Source organism: Solanum lycopersicum, chromosome 1 (genome assembly GCF_036512215.1).
Source record: "Solanum lycopersicum chromosome 1, SLM_r2.1".
NCBI lineage: Eukaryota > Viridiplantae > Streptophyta > Magnoliopsida > Solanales > Solanaceae > Solanum > Solanum lycopersicum.
This window is the reverse complement of record NC_090800.1, coordinates 2,719,592-2,735,140: the sequence shown is the minus strand read 5'-3', so window position 1 is coordinate 2,735,140 and position 15,549 is coordinate 2,719,592. Positions and strand designations below refer to the sequence as shown.

Below are 15,549 nucleotides of genomic sequence, written 5' to 3'. Positions count from 1 at the left end.
CTACAAGTTTAGGGACCTTTATGCACTTTTCAGTAATATTTTGGTTTATGTAAAAAGGAGATTGAATTACTCGTCTTCTTCACCTACTGTGCCGGAACCCTTGCCGCCTTCCATTTTTGGCTCACCGGTTGCATCTGATCACCGGCCGCCGCCGACGCTACCGTTGCCGTCGCCGTCGCCAATTTTCTCAGATTCAGGTGTCACCATGCCAACCGTTAGCGTTGGAAGAGACCGTCTGTTCGAAGCCCTTGGCCGTACTTACAGTAAGTTTCTCTCTTTATATACATCTCCTGCTCCGTATGAAAGTACTTTAAGCAGTTAGATTGAAAAAAAAGTTTTTTTATATGAATTTTCAGCTGATGAAGAATTCGATGAATTGTGCTTTCAGTTTGGTATTGAGCTCGACGATATAGTAAGTACTACTGAACTTTGCATATCTCACACATGAAGAAATGTTGTTCTCTTTGTTTTGTATGCTTTGTGTAATTGAAACACTCCCTCTGTCACATTTGATAGCTTCCTATTGTATAAAAACTTGTTATTTAAGTAAAGTTGTTTGTGGTTTTCCAAGTATGTAAACTTAATATGCAGTAAGTTGTGAATTGAGCAAGTTTGATGCTGCTTTTATACTTTGGACCAGTAGTATACGGGGATGTCAGGAGTAATTTTTATAGTCGTTTTATCTCTTCAGATAATTTACTTGATTCATGTATTTGGTTGTTGGTTACCTATTGAGCTTATTGATGTGCGAAAAATGTAGACAACAGAAAAAGCAATACAGAGAAAAGAGAAGCATTTGGAGGAAGAGGGAGTGGAAGATGATGGAGAGACTATATACAAAATTGAAGTTCCAGCAAACAGGTGGTTTTGCCTGCTTTTCATAATTACATCGCAGAATCAATTTTCATGAATTTGTAGAAAGATATTGAGATTATGATTATGCTTTTAGTATTTCAATTGCACTTAGTTTAGTTTAGTGGATGGAGTGGGGTTGCTTAGAAATGTTTTAATGTCTTCATTCAAACTGCTATTGCAGATATGATTTGCTTTGTCTTGAAGGACTAGCGCAAGCTCTTCGAATATTTAATGGACTTGACCCGATCCCAACATATAAGGTGGCAAATATTGGTAAAGAATCTATGCTTGAAATGCATGTGAAAACAGAGGTACTACTTGCTAAAGTTATGTCTGTGTTAAGTATTTTACAACCATTAAATGTGGTAAAGAAACTATATTGCATTGACATTTGTCTTTCCCTGTCTAGACATCCAAGATTCGTCCATATGTTGTATGTGCTGTTTTAAGAGGTGTAACATTTGATGAGGCTAAGTACAATAGCTTCATTGAACTACAAGATAGGCTGCATCAAAACATTTGCAGGTATTATTAGAATATAAGAAGAATTTGAAATTCCTAATTTACCTTTTCTTTTTGAACTTAATTTTTTATTGTTGAGACATAATATAATTCACTGGGTATGTTGTTGTTGTTGAGACATAATATAATTCACTGGCTATGTTGTTGTTGTTGAGACAAAATATAATTACCTAATGGCCCTAAGCTTTCAATCTAATGGTAAGAGCGCAATGTGGGTTAGGTGCACGTGGTTCAGACCATGCTATAAACAAAAGCTTGGCATTTAAGTGGAGAAAGATATAGGGATGGGCTTACTCTTCTGAGCTCCGAATGCATCATTAGCCCTTAAGATGTTCTCAATTATATAAGAAAATCAATTAATTAAAATTGTGCTCGTTCTAATATAATGAGATGATCTCCCACTTCAATATGAAAATAGATCTGTCAAAAATGTTGGGCTCAAACATCATTACCATAGAAAAAGATCTCCTATGCTTGGCCCAAGAACAACAATCAAGCCACATGTGACATGACGTGCTGAGACATTATATAACTAAGTGATTAAAATATGTGCACCTTAGAAACTTAAGCTTAGATGAGACTGTTGCACAATTCAACACTTATCAAACTCTTTTAGTTTCTTTGGTTTTGTTAAATCTTACTAATTCTTATATTCTCTTTTTGATCTTTTTTGTTTCGGCTGTAAAAATACTGCAAACCTTTGTACTTATGCGGTATACTCTTAGTAGGCGCGCTTGGACATGCAATTTCATCTCGTGTTTTCAAAAAATCATGAGATGAAATCAAGACATGCAATTTCATCTTATGATTTGAAATCATGAGATGTAATCCCAAATTCTCCAAAAAGTTTGATTTGAGAATTTCATATTCCAATTTCACATTTTTCCAATACAAAAATTGATCTACAGGTTTATATTCAGTAAAAAATAAATCCACCATTTTGTATCTACCAACTATCTATTTATATGTAAACAAAATATATAGTTGATATTATTTCTCTTATCAATCTTTAAACCATATATATCAGATATAACTAATTACTTCCTGGTTCAGCATTGGAAGGACTTTAATCTTTTTCTTCTTTTTGTAAATATGGTTTTTCTGTACTACCTAAGTACCGACTAAAATACAATGTCACTAGTGTCAAAAAAGATATAACTAATTACTCCAACCAGCATAGATATTATTTGTTTACACAAAGCTAACTCATTTGTGTTACATGTCTATTTAGTAATTCTTTACAAAGAAGTCATTTTTGTTGGTAGGTAAATGTCTCATGTTCAATTTTACTTTATTGTTGAACTAAAGTTCGATCAATAAAAGTTGTATTTTTTTAGAGTAGCTGTGTGATAGTGTATTACACTTTTGTTATGAACATTTACTTATTTGGTAAGATTGTATAAAGTATTAGGGCAATTTTGATCATTTTCCGTTACTTGCTGTTTTTTTTAATGTTTATGAGCAAAAAATACTATTTAAAAATCCAAATTGCTTGTCCAACAGAATTTCAACTTCATCTCATATGATTTCATATCATGTTTTCATCTCGCATATCCAAATGGGCCCTTAGCTCTCACGGGAACCAATGAGTAGATAATAGATGAATTTTCCTGTTTTTTCTGAACTTTTGTGAGTATATGATGCTTTTGTACATGGCTGGATACCATTCAGTTATTTACTTTTATGGGAATTGACTTGTAAAGAAATTATTTAGAAACCTTAGCTTGTTCAGTAAATGGGACTAGATGAATGGATTACTTTAATCATGCGTGTTAACTTATTTGTCGCAATAAAAAGTCCAGCACGCATTTTGTGGACAATATGGAAAGAGAGGAACTCAAGACATTTTGGAAATACTAACAAAATTCCATTCTAAAAAATAGGATGAATTTTATTAGTTTGTTCTTTTTTTGGTGTAAACATAATTTTTTTTTTGTGGGGGGGGGGGGGGAGTTATGAGATTTATTAGATTTAATTGGTATAGTGTAAAGATTACAAATCTGGTAGGAGTTACCTTTCCAAAGATAATGGAGTTATTTTTTCAAGGTCTTTTAGAGCTTATGGGCTTAGAAATGCAATTTATTTCACCTAGTTGAGAGTATAATTTAATAATAAATGTGTGCTCTCTTTGACAATTTAAGCTACAGCACTTCAACACACGTCAATGAGTGCTTGCATCATTATTTTGGGATAGTCATACAACATATCTCATATCTTGTACAAACAATGCACAATTTATATTTTGAGTAGTTATTTTTTCAATTTATTTTTTTGAGTTTATGTGGGATAAGAAATGCAATTTATTTCATCTCAAGGAGAACATAAGTCATTATTTTAGCTTAGGCATAAGGCATGTCTCTATCTTAAACTAACACTGCACCATCTATTTTCTATTGCACCAATTTCATTTATTTGACCTACTTCCCTCTTAGTCCATAAAAAGGACCTTTTTCTTTTAGCAACTTTTTAGTTTCAACTTTCCACATGACATTTTTAAGCCCACAAGATTAAAGAGTATTTTGGTACATTTGACCAATCTTTAATTTCAGACCACAAGATTTAAAAGTCTTCTTTACTTTCTTAAATTATGTGCCAAGTTAAAACTTGTCACTCAATTTGAAATGGAGGGAGTAATATTTTTGAGATGGGAGAATATATAAGTTGTACACTGAACTTAATTGAAAAATTCATTTACATACTTTTTTTTTTCTTGAGAAAGTTAACATATAGCAATACACCAGTGGTGTACTTCAGTAGTAATTACATCAGGAATATACAATAAGCAAAACCAAAAGATTTATCATCTATATCCCTCCTAAACTATCTAAATAGTGAGTAATAACCTCTACCTCTTTGGGGAGGACATGGTTACACCAATCTAAAAAGTGAGTAATAGCCTCCACCACTTTGGGGAGACGGTTACACCAAAAATAAAGGGTTATAAGTTGGCTCAACTTCGTACTATGGAAAGGGATGCTCTTGTTTTCTAAGCATTTCTGGTTCCTTTCCTTCCAATTGTCCACAAGATGCAAGTAGGGACAATCTTCCATCTCTCCTTGTGACCTGATATATCCCCTTCTCTATTCCAGCATGCTAGAAAATCTAAATTGTATCTTGGCATGGACCAGCTGATGCCCCTAACTTGCCACAATTTCTCGGTCCCTCTGCAATGGAGGAAGAGATGGTTTGTTGTCTCTGTTTCTATTTCACACAAAAGCACCTGGAGCATAACTGTCTTCCCCTTTTCATTAGATTGTCCTGAGTTAGTACTGCTTCCCTAGCTACCAACCAGGTGAAACAAGTCACGTTGTGAGGTACATTAATTTTCCATGTTAACGTACATCATAAACAACCTACTAAATTCGTTTCTGTTCTCCATCTTATAGAAGAAATAAAGAAGACACAACTAAAACCTGACAAGAAAATTGATTATCAGAAAGCATTAATGGAAGAAGACTATAGTCATTTAGCAATGTCTGGTTTTTCATGTTTTTTAAATAAAAGATTCAACTTTGTTGAATAATGATTTGTCGTAGATCTAGATTCAAGTGGGTTTAATGGAAAGGAATACAGGTGGAGATAAACAAACTTGAAAATAGTGATGGAAATAACAATCTTTCTTGAGACCTCAACTTTATCAAAAAAAAAATAAATAACAATCTTTCTTGAGTCAGTTTGCACACACTTTGATCATTACACTAGGTGCTTACCACCTCCCACCAGGACACACACCATTACAACAAAATGGGAAGAAATCACATAATAGTCTTGCCACTATTGGAATTTAAACCCTGATCTCCCATAGTTATTATCCACTTACGGACCACTACTCCACAACCTTGGATGGTGGTGGACTGGTGGTGGTGACAGTACTGCTTCTTCTGTTTATTCTTCTTCTTATGATTATTATTATTGCTGTTGATGAATTGTTTACCATGAGCAGTATCCGTACAAACTACTTCGAGTATTTTGGGGAATCACATCTTTATTATCTGAAAGAGTCCTGTGTATGTTTTCTCTTGCTTACGCTTAGGTAGGGTGTTTATTCTCCTTTTTGGTTTTTATAGGCGAAGAACCTTGGTGGCAATTGGTACCCATGACCTAGATACAATTGAAGGACCTTTCACGTATGAGGTATATGCAAGTTGTGATACCTAGCTTCTTTTAAAGTTATTCCCCTTTTTTTTAACCTTCAAAGTTATTCCTGTATTTTGTTGGCTCCAAATTGGAGGGACAGACTGATTTTTCCTTAAAAATCTGATTCTTGTGTACTGCATTATTTTCCCTATGTAGTTTAAGATGGTGGATGTTTAAATTTTGTCCCCTTCAATTTCAGGCTTTGCCTCCTGCTGAAATAAATTTTGTGCCATTGAAGCAGGTAATTGTTTTATTTTAGCAGTTGTCTTATGGTGTTGTTTAAGCTGATTTTTTGTGGTTGTTTTTTCAGACCAGAAACTTCAGAGCTGATGAGCTGATGGAATTTTACAAAGTGAGTTACAACTTATCCTTTTATTCTTCATCTGTATTGTTGTTCTTGTCATTATCTTGAAGATCCACTATTTGCACTTTAAGGACATCTCTAACACATCACTGCACTGATTTACAGTCGGATTTGAAGCTGAAGAAGTTTCTACACATAATCGAGAATTCACCCGTGTACCCTGTTATATATGATAGTAAAAGGTATCCCGTCTACAAATGGGCCGTTCCTTTGGAGCTATCTTACTGCATTTATTTGCTTCATTGCATGCCTAATGACCTATGAACCTTTTTAGATTAAATAATACTTTTATCTATAATAATGTTTGGAAACAAAAAGCTAGTTGAAAGACATGAGCGAGGGTGTTGTGGTTGAAAGAAGGCAATTTAAACACAATTCTCTTGTAGAATAAGAAGCTGAAAACAGAGTCATTCAATAGATTCCTTTGAAGTGGGAAGGGGAGTGCACGAGGGGGTGGAGGGGACATCAGAGTCGACTTAGGTTTCTAGATCGTTAGGAAGCATGGCGGAGACCAAAATTGGGGTTATGAGAGGAAAAGAAGGGGTGGTTGGAGAGGGAGATGGGGGAAGAGGAGGTGAGGGAGGCAATGATTTATTGTGTGGTGGGTAAAGCATTGGGGCGAATGGGTTCATGTTGGCATTCTTTTGGCAGGGTTCGGATACATTTAAAAAGGTGAGGTAATGCACCTATTAGGGAGTTTCATTAGGGGATAGAGTTTGAAAGGAGTCTTGATGCATCTTTTATTCTAATCATTCCTATAAGGAAGGAACAATGAGGATCAAGAATTATAGACTTATATTCTAGTGGCCAGTGGGTAACATTTATGAGATAATCTATAAGGTGCTTTCTATTAGACTAAAGAAGGTTCCGGACAAGATTATGTCTACTCCCCGAAATGCTTTTGTTGAGTGGCAGATTCTTGATGAAGTTTGGCCACTATCTTTCTACAACTCATTAGTCACTCTCTGTTCTGCAGGACTGTTTTGTCTTTACCCCCCATCATTAATGGTGCACATTCAGCCATTTCGCTGAAAACAAAGAACGTGTTTATAGAATGTACAGCCACAGATTTGACGAAGGCCAACATTGTTCTGAACACGATGGTTGGAGCTAGAAGTTCATTTTCTTTTCCTCCTTTGGTTTGCTGGGACTCTAAATAATTAATATATTGTATCTAGGTAACTATGTTTTCAGTGTACTGTGAGCGGAAGTTTGAAGTTGAACCAGTTAAAGTTACATATCCTGATGGAAAATCGTATGTTTGTCCCGATCTTTCAATCTACAACATGAATGTGCCTTTGTCCTACATTACTGGCATCATTGGAGTTCAATTGCCAGAGGATAAGGTATTATAGAGTTTTGTCATTCATTCTCTGTTCTTATCTCTTTTCATGTATACGGTAGTTTCTCTCATTTTATCATCTTATCTTCATGACAAATTGACAATTATGATATTAATAACTAATCCTAATCAAGAAAGTTTTTTAAGTTTGTAGTTCCTTTGAATTGCTTTTCCATGTCTCCGGATGTGCTTTAGAAAGTAGCATCAAACGTGAGGCTACAGTATGATTTTGATCCACTGGCTTAGTGTTTGGACATCCCATGCACTAATGGTACTTTTATTGGCTTTAATAACATCGCCACTTCAGAATTTTCTGTACATTGTTTAAATGCTACTTCAAAATTTGTGGCAGTAGTTGCTTGTCTCTTTGTGCTTTTATGTGATGGACCTGTGTTGCATTTTCTGCTGTATTATTCTGTAGTAGAAAAGAAGATGGAAATTTTTCTTTAGACGCCTAACAACATTTCAGGTGGCTAGTTTGTTGCATAAAATGCAATTGCGTGCAGAGAAATCTGTATCAGAAGATAAAGAAGTCAAGTTTGTTGTATCTGTTCCTCCCACAAGAAGTGACGTACTTCATCCATGTGATGTAGCGGAGGTATTTGTTTTGATGCATCACTGCTTATAGTTACCATCTCACATAGCTTTTCTGTCTTTGTTCTTATATGGATTCAACTTCTCTATCCTTTTGCTGAAGGATGTTGCAATTGCTTATGGCTACAATGAGATCCCAAAGAGAAAACCTGCATCTTTGAATCCTTTACCTCTCAGTCAATTCAGTGATCTTATTCGTACAGAGGTAATGTGCTTATACACTTCTGTGCTGTTCAGATTGCTGACACGGACTTCTGGCGTTCATGACATTTATGTCTTTGATGAAGGGAGCATCGCTTTCTATTGTGTTCCTGTGTAGTCTCTGCTACATGTGATTTTTAATGAAATTGTTTCTTCTCTTGATGTTGACTCGTACTCGGGAATGGTACTAGCGTTTGGGACCTTTGGAGTTGGTTAAACAGTCTTTAGCCTTTCATTCAGCTCTACGCTTCTAGCCAGGAAGATCATTGTGGGGGGTGGGGGTGGGGGTGGGGAGTTTCAATATGTCAATTTTAACCCCTTCCTGTGCTAGACATCCCTTCTTCATTTATTTATTTGATCAGGTACTTCCCTTCTTTGTTTGTTTTTTTTGAATTTTGGACTTCAATATTGAAGTCCTGCTATTAAGATATCTTCATAGAATGATGAGGTGGATAATTGATGCCTATCGGTGGTCTTGTTGGACCATGTGAAATTCAGTTTTTCAACTGCAGCTTAGGTACTGAAGTATTCTGTGGTAGTCAAAGAATTTTTCAAAAAAGAACTAACTTAAGATTTTCTTCCTAGTGAAGTTGTCCTGACTCCTGTATGTGTATACTTAATTGCATTTTCTTGATTCTCAAATTATTTTTGATACTTTTGCTTCCCATCTGACTTAATGTCTTTTCCGATTTAGATTGCAATGACTGGTTATACTGAGGTGTTAACATGGATCTTGTGTTCCAAGAAAGAAATTTTCTCCATGTTGAACCGTGAAGAGGATAATTCTGCTGTGACCATTGCTGATTCTCGTACGTCTGAATTTGAGGTGACTCTGCTCTGTCCCCCAAAAAATAAGTTGTCAATCTACTCTATGGCCCCCCTGCCAGAAATCCATTATTGCATGGTTTAGTTAATTAGGAAGAAGAAAATTTAGCATTTCACTTTTAATATTTTTCTTGATTTAAAAGATGACATTTAATTTAAAATCTGGTGCATGTGCAACGAGATAAATAGAAGGCTGATTAAAACACAACAGTTTATATCAGTTGCTTGATGCAGTGTCTTGGTGGGCTAAGATGTCCTTTCCCTCCAAATGACCATATTACCCTCAAAGATGTAAAAAATAGCCAGATAGAGATCCTCAAATATCTTTTGGGCCATGGGCATGTTTGACATGATTTGCATGGATCTCCTACAAAGTAATTTGGTACTTGGCACTGGACCTGTTAGGCTTTTAAACAATATGATGCAAATAAGAATGTTCTTGAGGCTGACCCAATCTGGAGTTTAACAATATAGCGGCTGATTTGCTTTCTGCCCACTCCATGGTCTGATGGCTTCCCCTCCTAAGATAAGGGTGGCTCAACTAAAGGCCGTGTGCACGTCACACATTATGAGGATTTGTTTCAAAAGAATTGACTTTGGTTATGCAAATGATGTGAGATATCAAAGCAATAACACACAAAAAGGCAATATACTAGCACACTTGGACAATTACTAGTAACCAGCTAAACCTAGGCTATCAAGCGAACAACATGTCTCTTCCCTAGAAAAAGGAGAAAGTACTCCGCAGAGGTAGTTATGGTAGACTAAGTTGCTCGGACTTGGGTGTGGATTAAAGGTCGGGTCCTTCATGATCTAATTCTTAAGATTCAGTGATATGGATCCATGTATGGATAAGGGTGCGAGAATTCGCCTAAAATAAATTAGAATATCTAAAAATGGAGCTATAAAACTTGAATTATAAGATATTATGTGGAGATCTTGAGGAGAATCCTGGAAGGAGATCAAAGGAAAAGGAGTGACAGAGAAATATCTATATAAAAGGTATTCCATTTCCTTCAATTTCACCTTAGCTTTTGTATTGATTACATAAATTATTAAAATCGTCCAGACTTTCCCCATCGATTTTGGTCATAGTACCCAAAATTGGTTGACCAAATCGGACACAGATCCCACACCCACACCCACACCCACACCCACACCCACACCCATACCCACGTCGTGTCAACACGGGTGCGACACTTCTTTAGATGGTACGTGATGATAAAGTCCTTTTTGTTGTGACCCCTTTGTCCAGTCTAGTAATTTTTTTGATTACCTACTTAAAAGAGATACTGCTCTGTGTAATCGTTCTGTTGTCCTTGATTTTGATTTAATTAAATGCAAACCACAAACCCTTTTAATTGATATATAGTTGCAGCTTTCTTCTATTTGCCTATTTGTTCTTGTTATGTATCAAATGCTGGTAATTGAAATAGCTCTTACTTTACAGGTTGTTCGGCCTTCTCTCATGCCTGGACTATTGAGAACTGTGGGCCATAATAAGGACCATCCAAAGCCTATAAAGGTAATTAAGGACAACTGACTTCTGCATGGTTTCACCTGCCATTTACTTTACCACTGACTTTATTGCTTCAACGTGTGAAGTAAGCTCAAGATTGCAATTAGTGACAGTTGTAAGAAAATAGCATTTCTCACCAAGTCGTCTAATAGACTATTTTCTGCCTGACCTTGTGAGCTATTTAAATTTTTTCGGAGAGAAATAGGCTATAATAAGCCTAATTATGTGGGAGATGTATGTTTAACAACAAGTGAAGGGAGTTTCTGCTATAATTATAAGTGACATTTGTTAGTTAGTACTACTTTGCTATCTCCAAGTATTAAGCTGTGTGATCATCTTGTTACCATCATGCATATTTCTGTCATTGCTACTGTTTTGGTGTAGTTACTGCCTTGAATTTTTATTTCTTTTGCCAATCCTTTTGTGAGTGACTTCTGCATGTTAAATTTTATGTCTTAATTCCATTTCTTGTTTGCAGATTTTTGAAGTTGGTGATATAGTCCTCTTAGATGATACAAAAGATGTTGGCGCAGTAAACCGTCGCCACCTTGCTGCTCTGTATTGTGGAGCAAACTCAGGATTTGAGGTACAGATTTACCAATTTGTAGCTTGTATAGTGTTAGTTTAGTAGTTCTACACCATGAAATCTCCTTGGATGTGAACTATTTGAAATACATATGGACACTCTCTGTAGCATCTGCTGCACATTACAAGTTCCAGTTGGAATATGTATTATAATTTGGACAGATATTTTCTTGTAAAGGTAGCTCTGTTCTAGGTCTCTACTTTTTTCTTCATGGAGAGCTGATTGCAGGTGTAAGTTTAAAATGGAAAGGCTGTTGGGTATATGAAAATAGTCGACTGCCTCGATCATGAAAGTTATTTTCATATGAGAGCTGGACCTAATTATGAAGTGACCTCTGCCATCCGGTCCCTACAGATCCCCTTTTGGTCTTCCTCTCAGAGTGACCCATTTCCTGTTGTGCCCTCTGTTGCAATAAGAATGCCCTACTTCCCTTTATGATCTTTCCTAAATAGCTTGTCCTTTCTTTAACTGGATTTTATTTTCTTCCTCCATGTCCTTACAAAGTTTAGTGACATTTTTATTTTGAGTTCTCCTCTTGTACAAATAATTGTTAAAACACTTATTTACCAAATTCAATATAATAATCGGTACAAGCATTTCGTTCTCAAGTCTTGTGCTCTTTTTTTTTTTTAAAATAAAGTAAGTGGTATTAGTAACAGCATTAAGAAGATGCAAGAATTACTAGATATGGCGTTTGAGCTTACAATAACTTTCTGGCTAACTAAACAAACTATCTTAGGCAGAACTAGTGAGTTCATAACATCCTGAAGTTGTACTGCATTTACAGCTGGATACAACTTGGACCAACTAAACAAATATACAATACGCGTAGCCTTCAAAATGCCTTAAGCAGTTGACTCCCACTCAAGTCTTGTGCTATTTAGAACTTAGAATAGGTTGCAAGTACTGCTCTCCTTTAGTAAGAACTCTTTGTATGCACAGAGAGAGTTCTGGAGAAGTCCATCGTAGCTTAGTTGGCAGAATGATTTCTTATCCTGCTTCAACATCAGTTGTGCTGTGATAATTTCTGCAAACTCTGAGCTTATGCATCCACAACTACTATGTTCTTCTGGAGAACAAGGACCAAACTTTGGAAGGTTCTTGAATAACATATATACTGCTATTTTCTTATTGTGAAGTTCTACTATAAGAATATTTGGAGTTGAACTTGAATCTTCTGACTTCCAAGCAATGATTTGATTACTACTATCAGACTCGTATATATAATTATAATAGTTCTATAGGTTGTGCACTAGCTTCTAGGCACTCAAACATTTGACTCTTCACATTTTTCCCAGCTAATACATGGTCTAGTTGACAAAATCATGGAAGCAACTGGCACTAATTTTGTATCACCTGGAAACAGTACAGGCTACTACATAGAAAAATCAGAGGTAATTGTTTGCATTTTGCCAATTTGCTTGCTTTCATTTCATTATGAGTATTGCTCAGTGTGCTTATTTCTGTCTTAATGTGTCATAGGAGCCTGCATTTCTTCAGGGAAGACAGGCTAACGTTATTTATGGAGGAAAGCAAATTGGAACATTCGGCATTGTGCACCCTAAGGTATTCACTTATTATGCATTGATTTTGTATGCATGAGACTTGTCAATTAGTAATTAGGAACATATTCTGATTACTTCTATTTGCATTTTAAAGCATCTTGAGTTTGGTTAAGTCCTATGTAATTCTTTTACCCTTCTTGTAAGGCTATAGGAAATCCATATCTGCATTTTTCATTTGGATGCATGATTAAAATGTGCACTTGCATAGGTTTTACAGATCATTACAATGACCACCTCAAATAATGCCTTTGGAGGGTACAACCAATAGCAATTTCAGAACGACAATTATTAGCATGCCATAACAGCCTGATTCACCTAATAGTTTCGTCTTTAGACAGTTTGACTATCTACTGTTAATTGACACACGTTGAGGCCACCCGTAATAACCTGATTAGCAGATCCCGATTCCAGAGTTATATGTTTTGGCTTTTGGTTTCAGGTCCTCAAGGAGTATGACATTCCAGATGTCTGCTCCTTCCTGGAGCTTGACATGCAGAGTTTCCTATAGTCAGGTTTCACGGTACACTATAATTATACGCCCCCTTCTCGCTTTTCCTCCCCTTTTACCTGAAAATAAACACACCTCTAATTTATGTTTTGCCAGAGCATCATCTACCATGCCTTTTTCTTCCTGGGAATCCTTTGTCGCGTTGGTTCCATAAAGTATTTATAAGTTCATTTATCAAACTGTGCTGCTTTTGATGCCCCGGGGCCTTGAGCTGTTCGATTATGGTGACAATTTTTGACAATGGTCTCTACGTATTGATCGATCGATACTTTGTAATTGAGGAAGAAAGATGATCCAACATTCATTTGGTTCACTTACTGTTTGACAGGAAACCCTCCCCTCCCAGGCAAATATGTTTGATATCAACATTGAGATTATCATTGTCTGTTAGCTTAGTTAACTCTCTTTTTTGAGCAAACATAAGATTTTTTTTTAAAAAAAATGAAGCTGTGCACTTGTTTACCCTCTCTTATATATTTGAATGAATTTTTTAATTTGGCATGAAAACTTTAATGTTTGATTAAACACAAGAAAAGCTAGTGAATTATTAGATGTGGTTTGATTCATTATCATCAGTGTAAATAATTTGCTTCCTAAAGCTTTTACTTTAGTATAACTTTTTATATAGCTATTTAGATCTAGTTAGCCAAAGGACTATGTTATAGTTTTATTCATTTCGTTTTAAAAAGAATGACCTAGTTTGATTTGACACGAAGTTTTAAAAAAAACATGATGGACTTTTCAATTTTGTGGTTTAAAATTAAAGTTATATCAAATGACTGACGTTTAATTTTGTGACATCCTATGTTACATGGAAAGGAGAAATCAAAATGTGGGTCATTTTTTTTCGAAACAGATTAAAAGCCGACTTGGATAGATTAAAAGCCGACTTGGATTGACTAAAGAAAGTAGTTTTTAAGTAAAAAAAAAAATAGAAAAGAAAGAAGAGTTCGAAAAGAATGACCTAGTTTGATTTGACACGAAATTTTAAAAAAAACATAATACTTTTCAATTATATGGTTTAAAATTAAAGTTATATCAAATGATTGACGTTTAATTTTGTGACATCCTATGTTACCTCGAAAGGTGAAATTAAAATGTGGGTCGGCCATTTTTTTTCGAAACAGATTAAAAGCCGACTTGGATTGACTAAAGGAAGTAGTTTTTAAGTCAATAAAATAGAAAAAAAAGAAGAGTTCCTACTTTTGATTTTTAGTATTTTGTTCAAGTTACGTAAACTTATTTTTAACTTTGTCAAACACTCTCAAAGTCAGAAGTTAAAAATGACTTCAAAATATGTTTGATTAAAATTTTTAAGTCAATCTAGGCCGGCTCTAAATGAGAACGTATGTCATTCTTTTTTAAACGGAAGAAGTGATATTTTTAAATGTTCCATAATTAAATAGTTGAATTTATTATTAGGGCAAAAAACTAAAGTATATTTTGTACTTCTGTTATTATTTTGTTTCTTAGTTTATATTTTGTACTTTAGGTTATTATTTTATTTCTTAGTTTTTTATTATCATCACCTGTTGTATCCTTTGCTTCAATTATTATACTATTTGCTACTACTATTATTATTTCCCCTTTCTATTATTTTTAAAAATTATTTTTATATAATATTTCTTTTTCATATCTATTTTAAATTGCTTTATTTGAATCGAGCGTCTTTCTTCGATTCAAATAATAAATATTCATCAGAAATTGTTATTTCGCCCTAATATTAAAAAAAAAAAAAAAAAAGAAGATATTTATTGTATGTCTAGGTAGAAACAAAAATATATTGGAACTTAGCAATTTTTTTTATTAGGATGCTGTCTCTCACCTACTTTTGTTGATTTAGAAAATATAGCCATCTACGATTAAATTATATAATTTTAAATTATATATACTAACGGATAATACAATAAATTCTTTCATCGTTAGTATAGTTTTGACCTATTATAACAAGTTACATCATTTTACTTTAGGTTACGATTATCGATGCTATTAAGAAAGAATTATTCACGATCAGAGACGGAGCTAGGTGGGATATATTAAGAAAGAACTACTCACGATCTTATATTTGTACTAGAAATTTCATTAAATATATAAGTATATTAATTTGTAAATCCCTAACAAAATTGATTGACGATTCTAAAAAAAATTTAGAATCGTAAACTCTTAATCCTAGTTCCGCCTCCATTCACAATCACATTTTAGTAATAATGAACTTAGGGTTTAAACATCTTTTAAACTATTTTATCATTTTTCGTGTGGTACCAGGTAATCTATTTTCAACTATTGATGTATCCAAGTCAAACACTCAAACTCAACTATACATACACATGAATATCTCCTTTTAATTATGCTTTCGGTTGTAAAATCAAGATTTTCATTAAGGTGGTTCGAAAAAATATTAGTTCTGCTTTCGGTGGCAAATCAAGATTTTCATTAAGGGGGTTCGAAAAAATAAAGACGTACTTTCTTGGAACACTTGTATCATTGATTCAACCTTTTACTCTTGTATTTAGGAGATACAAAATCTATAT

The 15,549-nt window shown here is 34.6% G+C and overlaps 1 protein-coding gene across 2 annotated transcripts; it reads left to right on the top strand.

Moving 5' to 3' along the window:
• On the top strand, nucleotides 1–13,525 carry LOC101268498 (phenylalanine--tRNA ligase beta subunit, cytoplasmic). Of its 2 annotated transcripts, none has more exons than XM_004228479.5 (20): nucleotides 1–263; nucleotides 357–412; nucleotides 761–861; nucleotides 1,037–1,166; nucleotides 1,265–1,380; nucleotides 5,445–5,511; nucleotides 5,714–5,755; nucleotides 5,825–5,866; nucleotides 5,984–6,060; nucleotides 6,855–6,981; nucleotides 7,057–7,224; nucleotides 7,690–7,818; nucleotides 7,918–8,019; nucleotides 8,710–8,841; nucleotides 10,291–10,365; nucleotides 10,838–10,945; nucleotides 12,244–12,339; nucleotides 12,428–12,511; nucleotides 12,950–13,030; nucleotides 13,115–13,525. In XM_004228479.5, exons 1-19 carry the CDS (start codon nucleotides 206–208, stop codon nucleotides 13,016–13,018), a joined length of 1,779 nt encoding a protein of 592 aa, XP_004228527.2. In that variant the 5' UTR covers nucleotides 1–205; the 3' UTR covers nucleotides 13,019–13,030; nucleotides 13,115–13,525. The 2 variants fall into 2 exon arrangements, with proteins under 2 accessions (XP_004228527.2, XP_010315214.2); XM_010316912.4 differs by having other exon boundaries at nucleotides 6–263; nucleotides 12,950–13,022.
• Nucleotides 13,526–15,549: the final 2,024 nt, after the last annotated feature.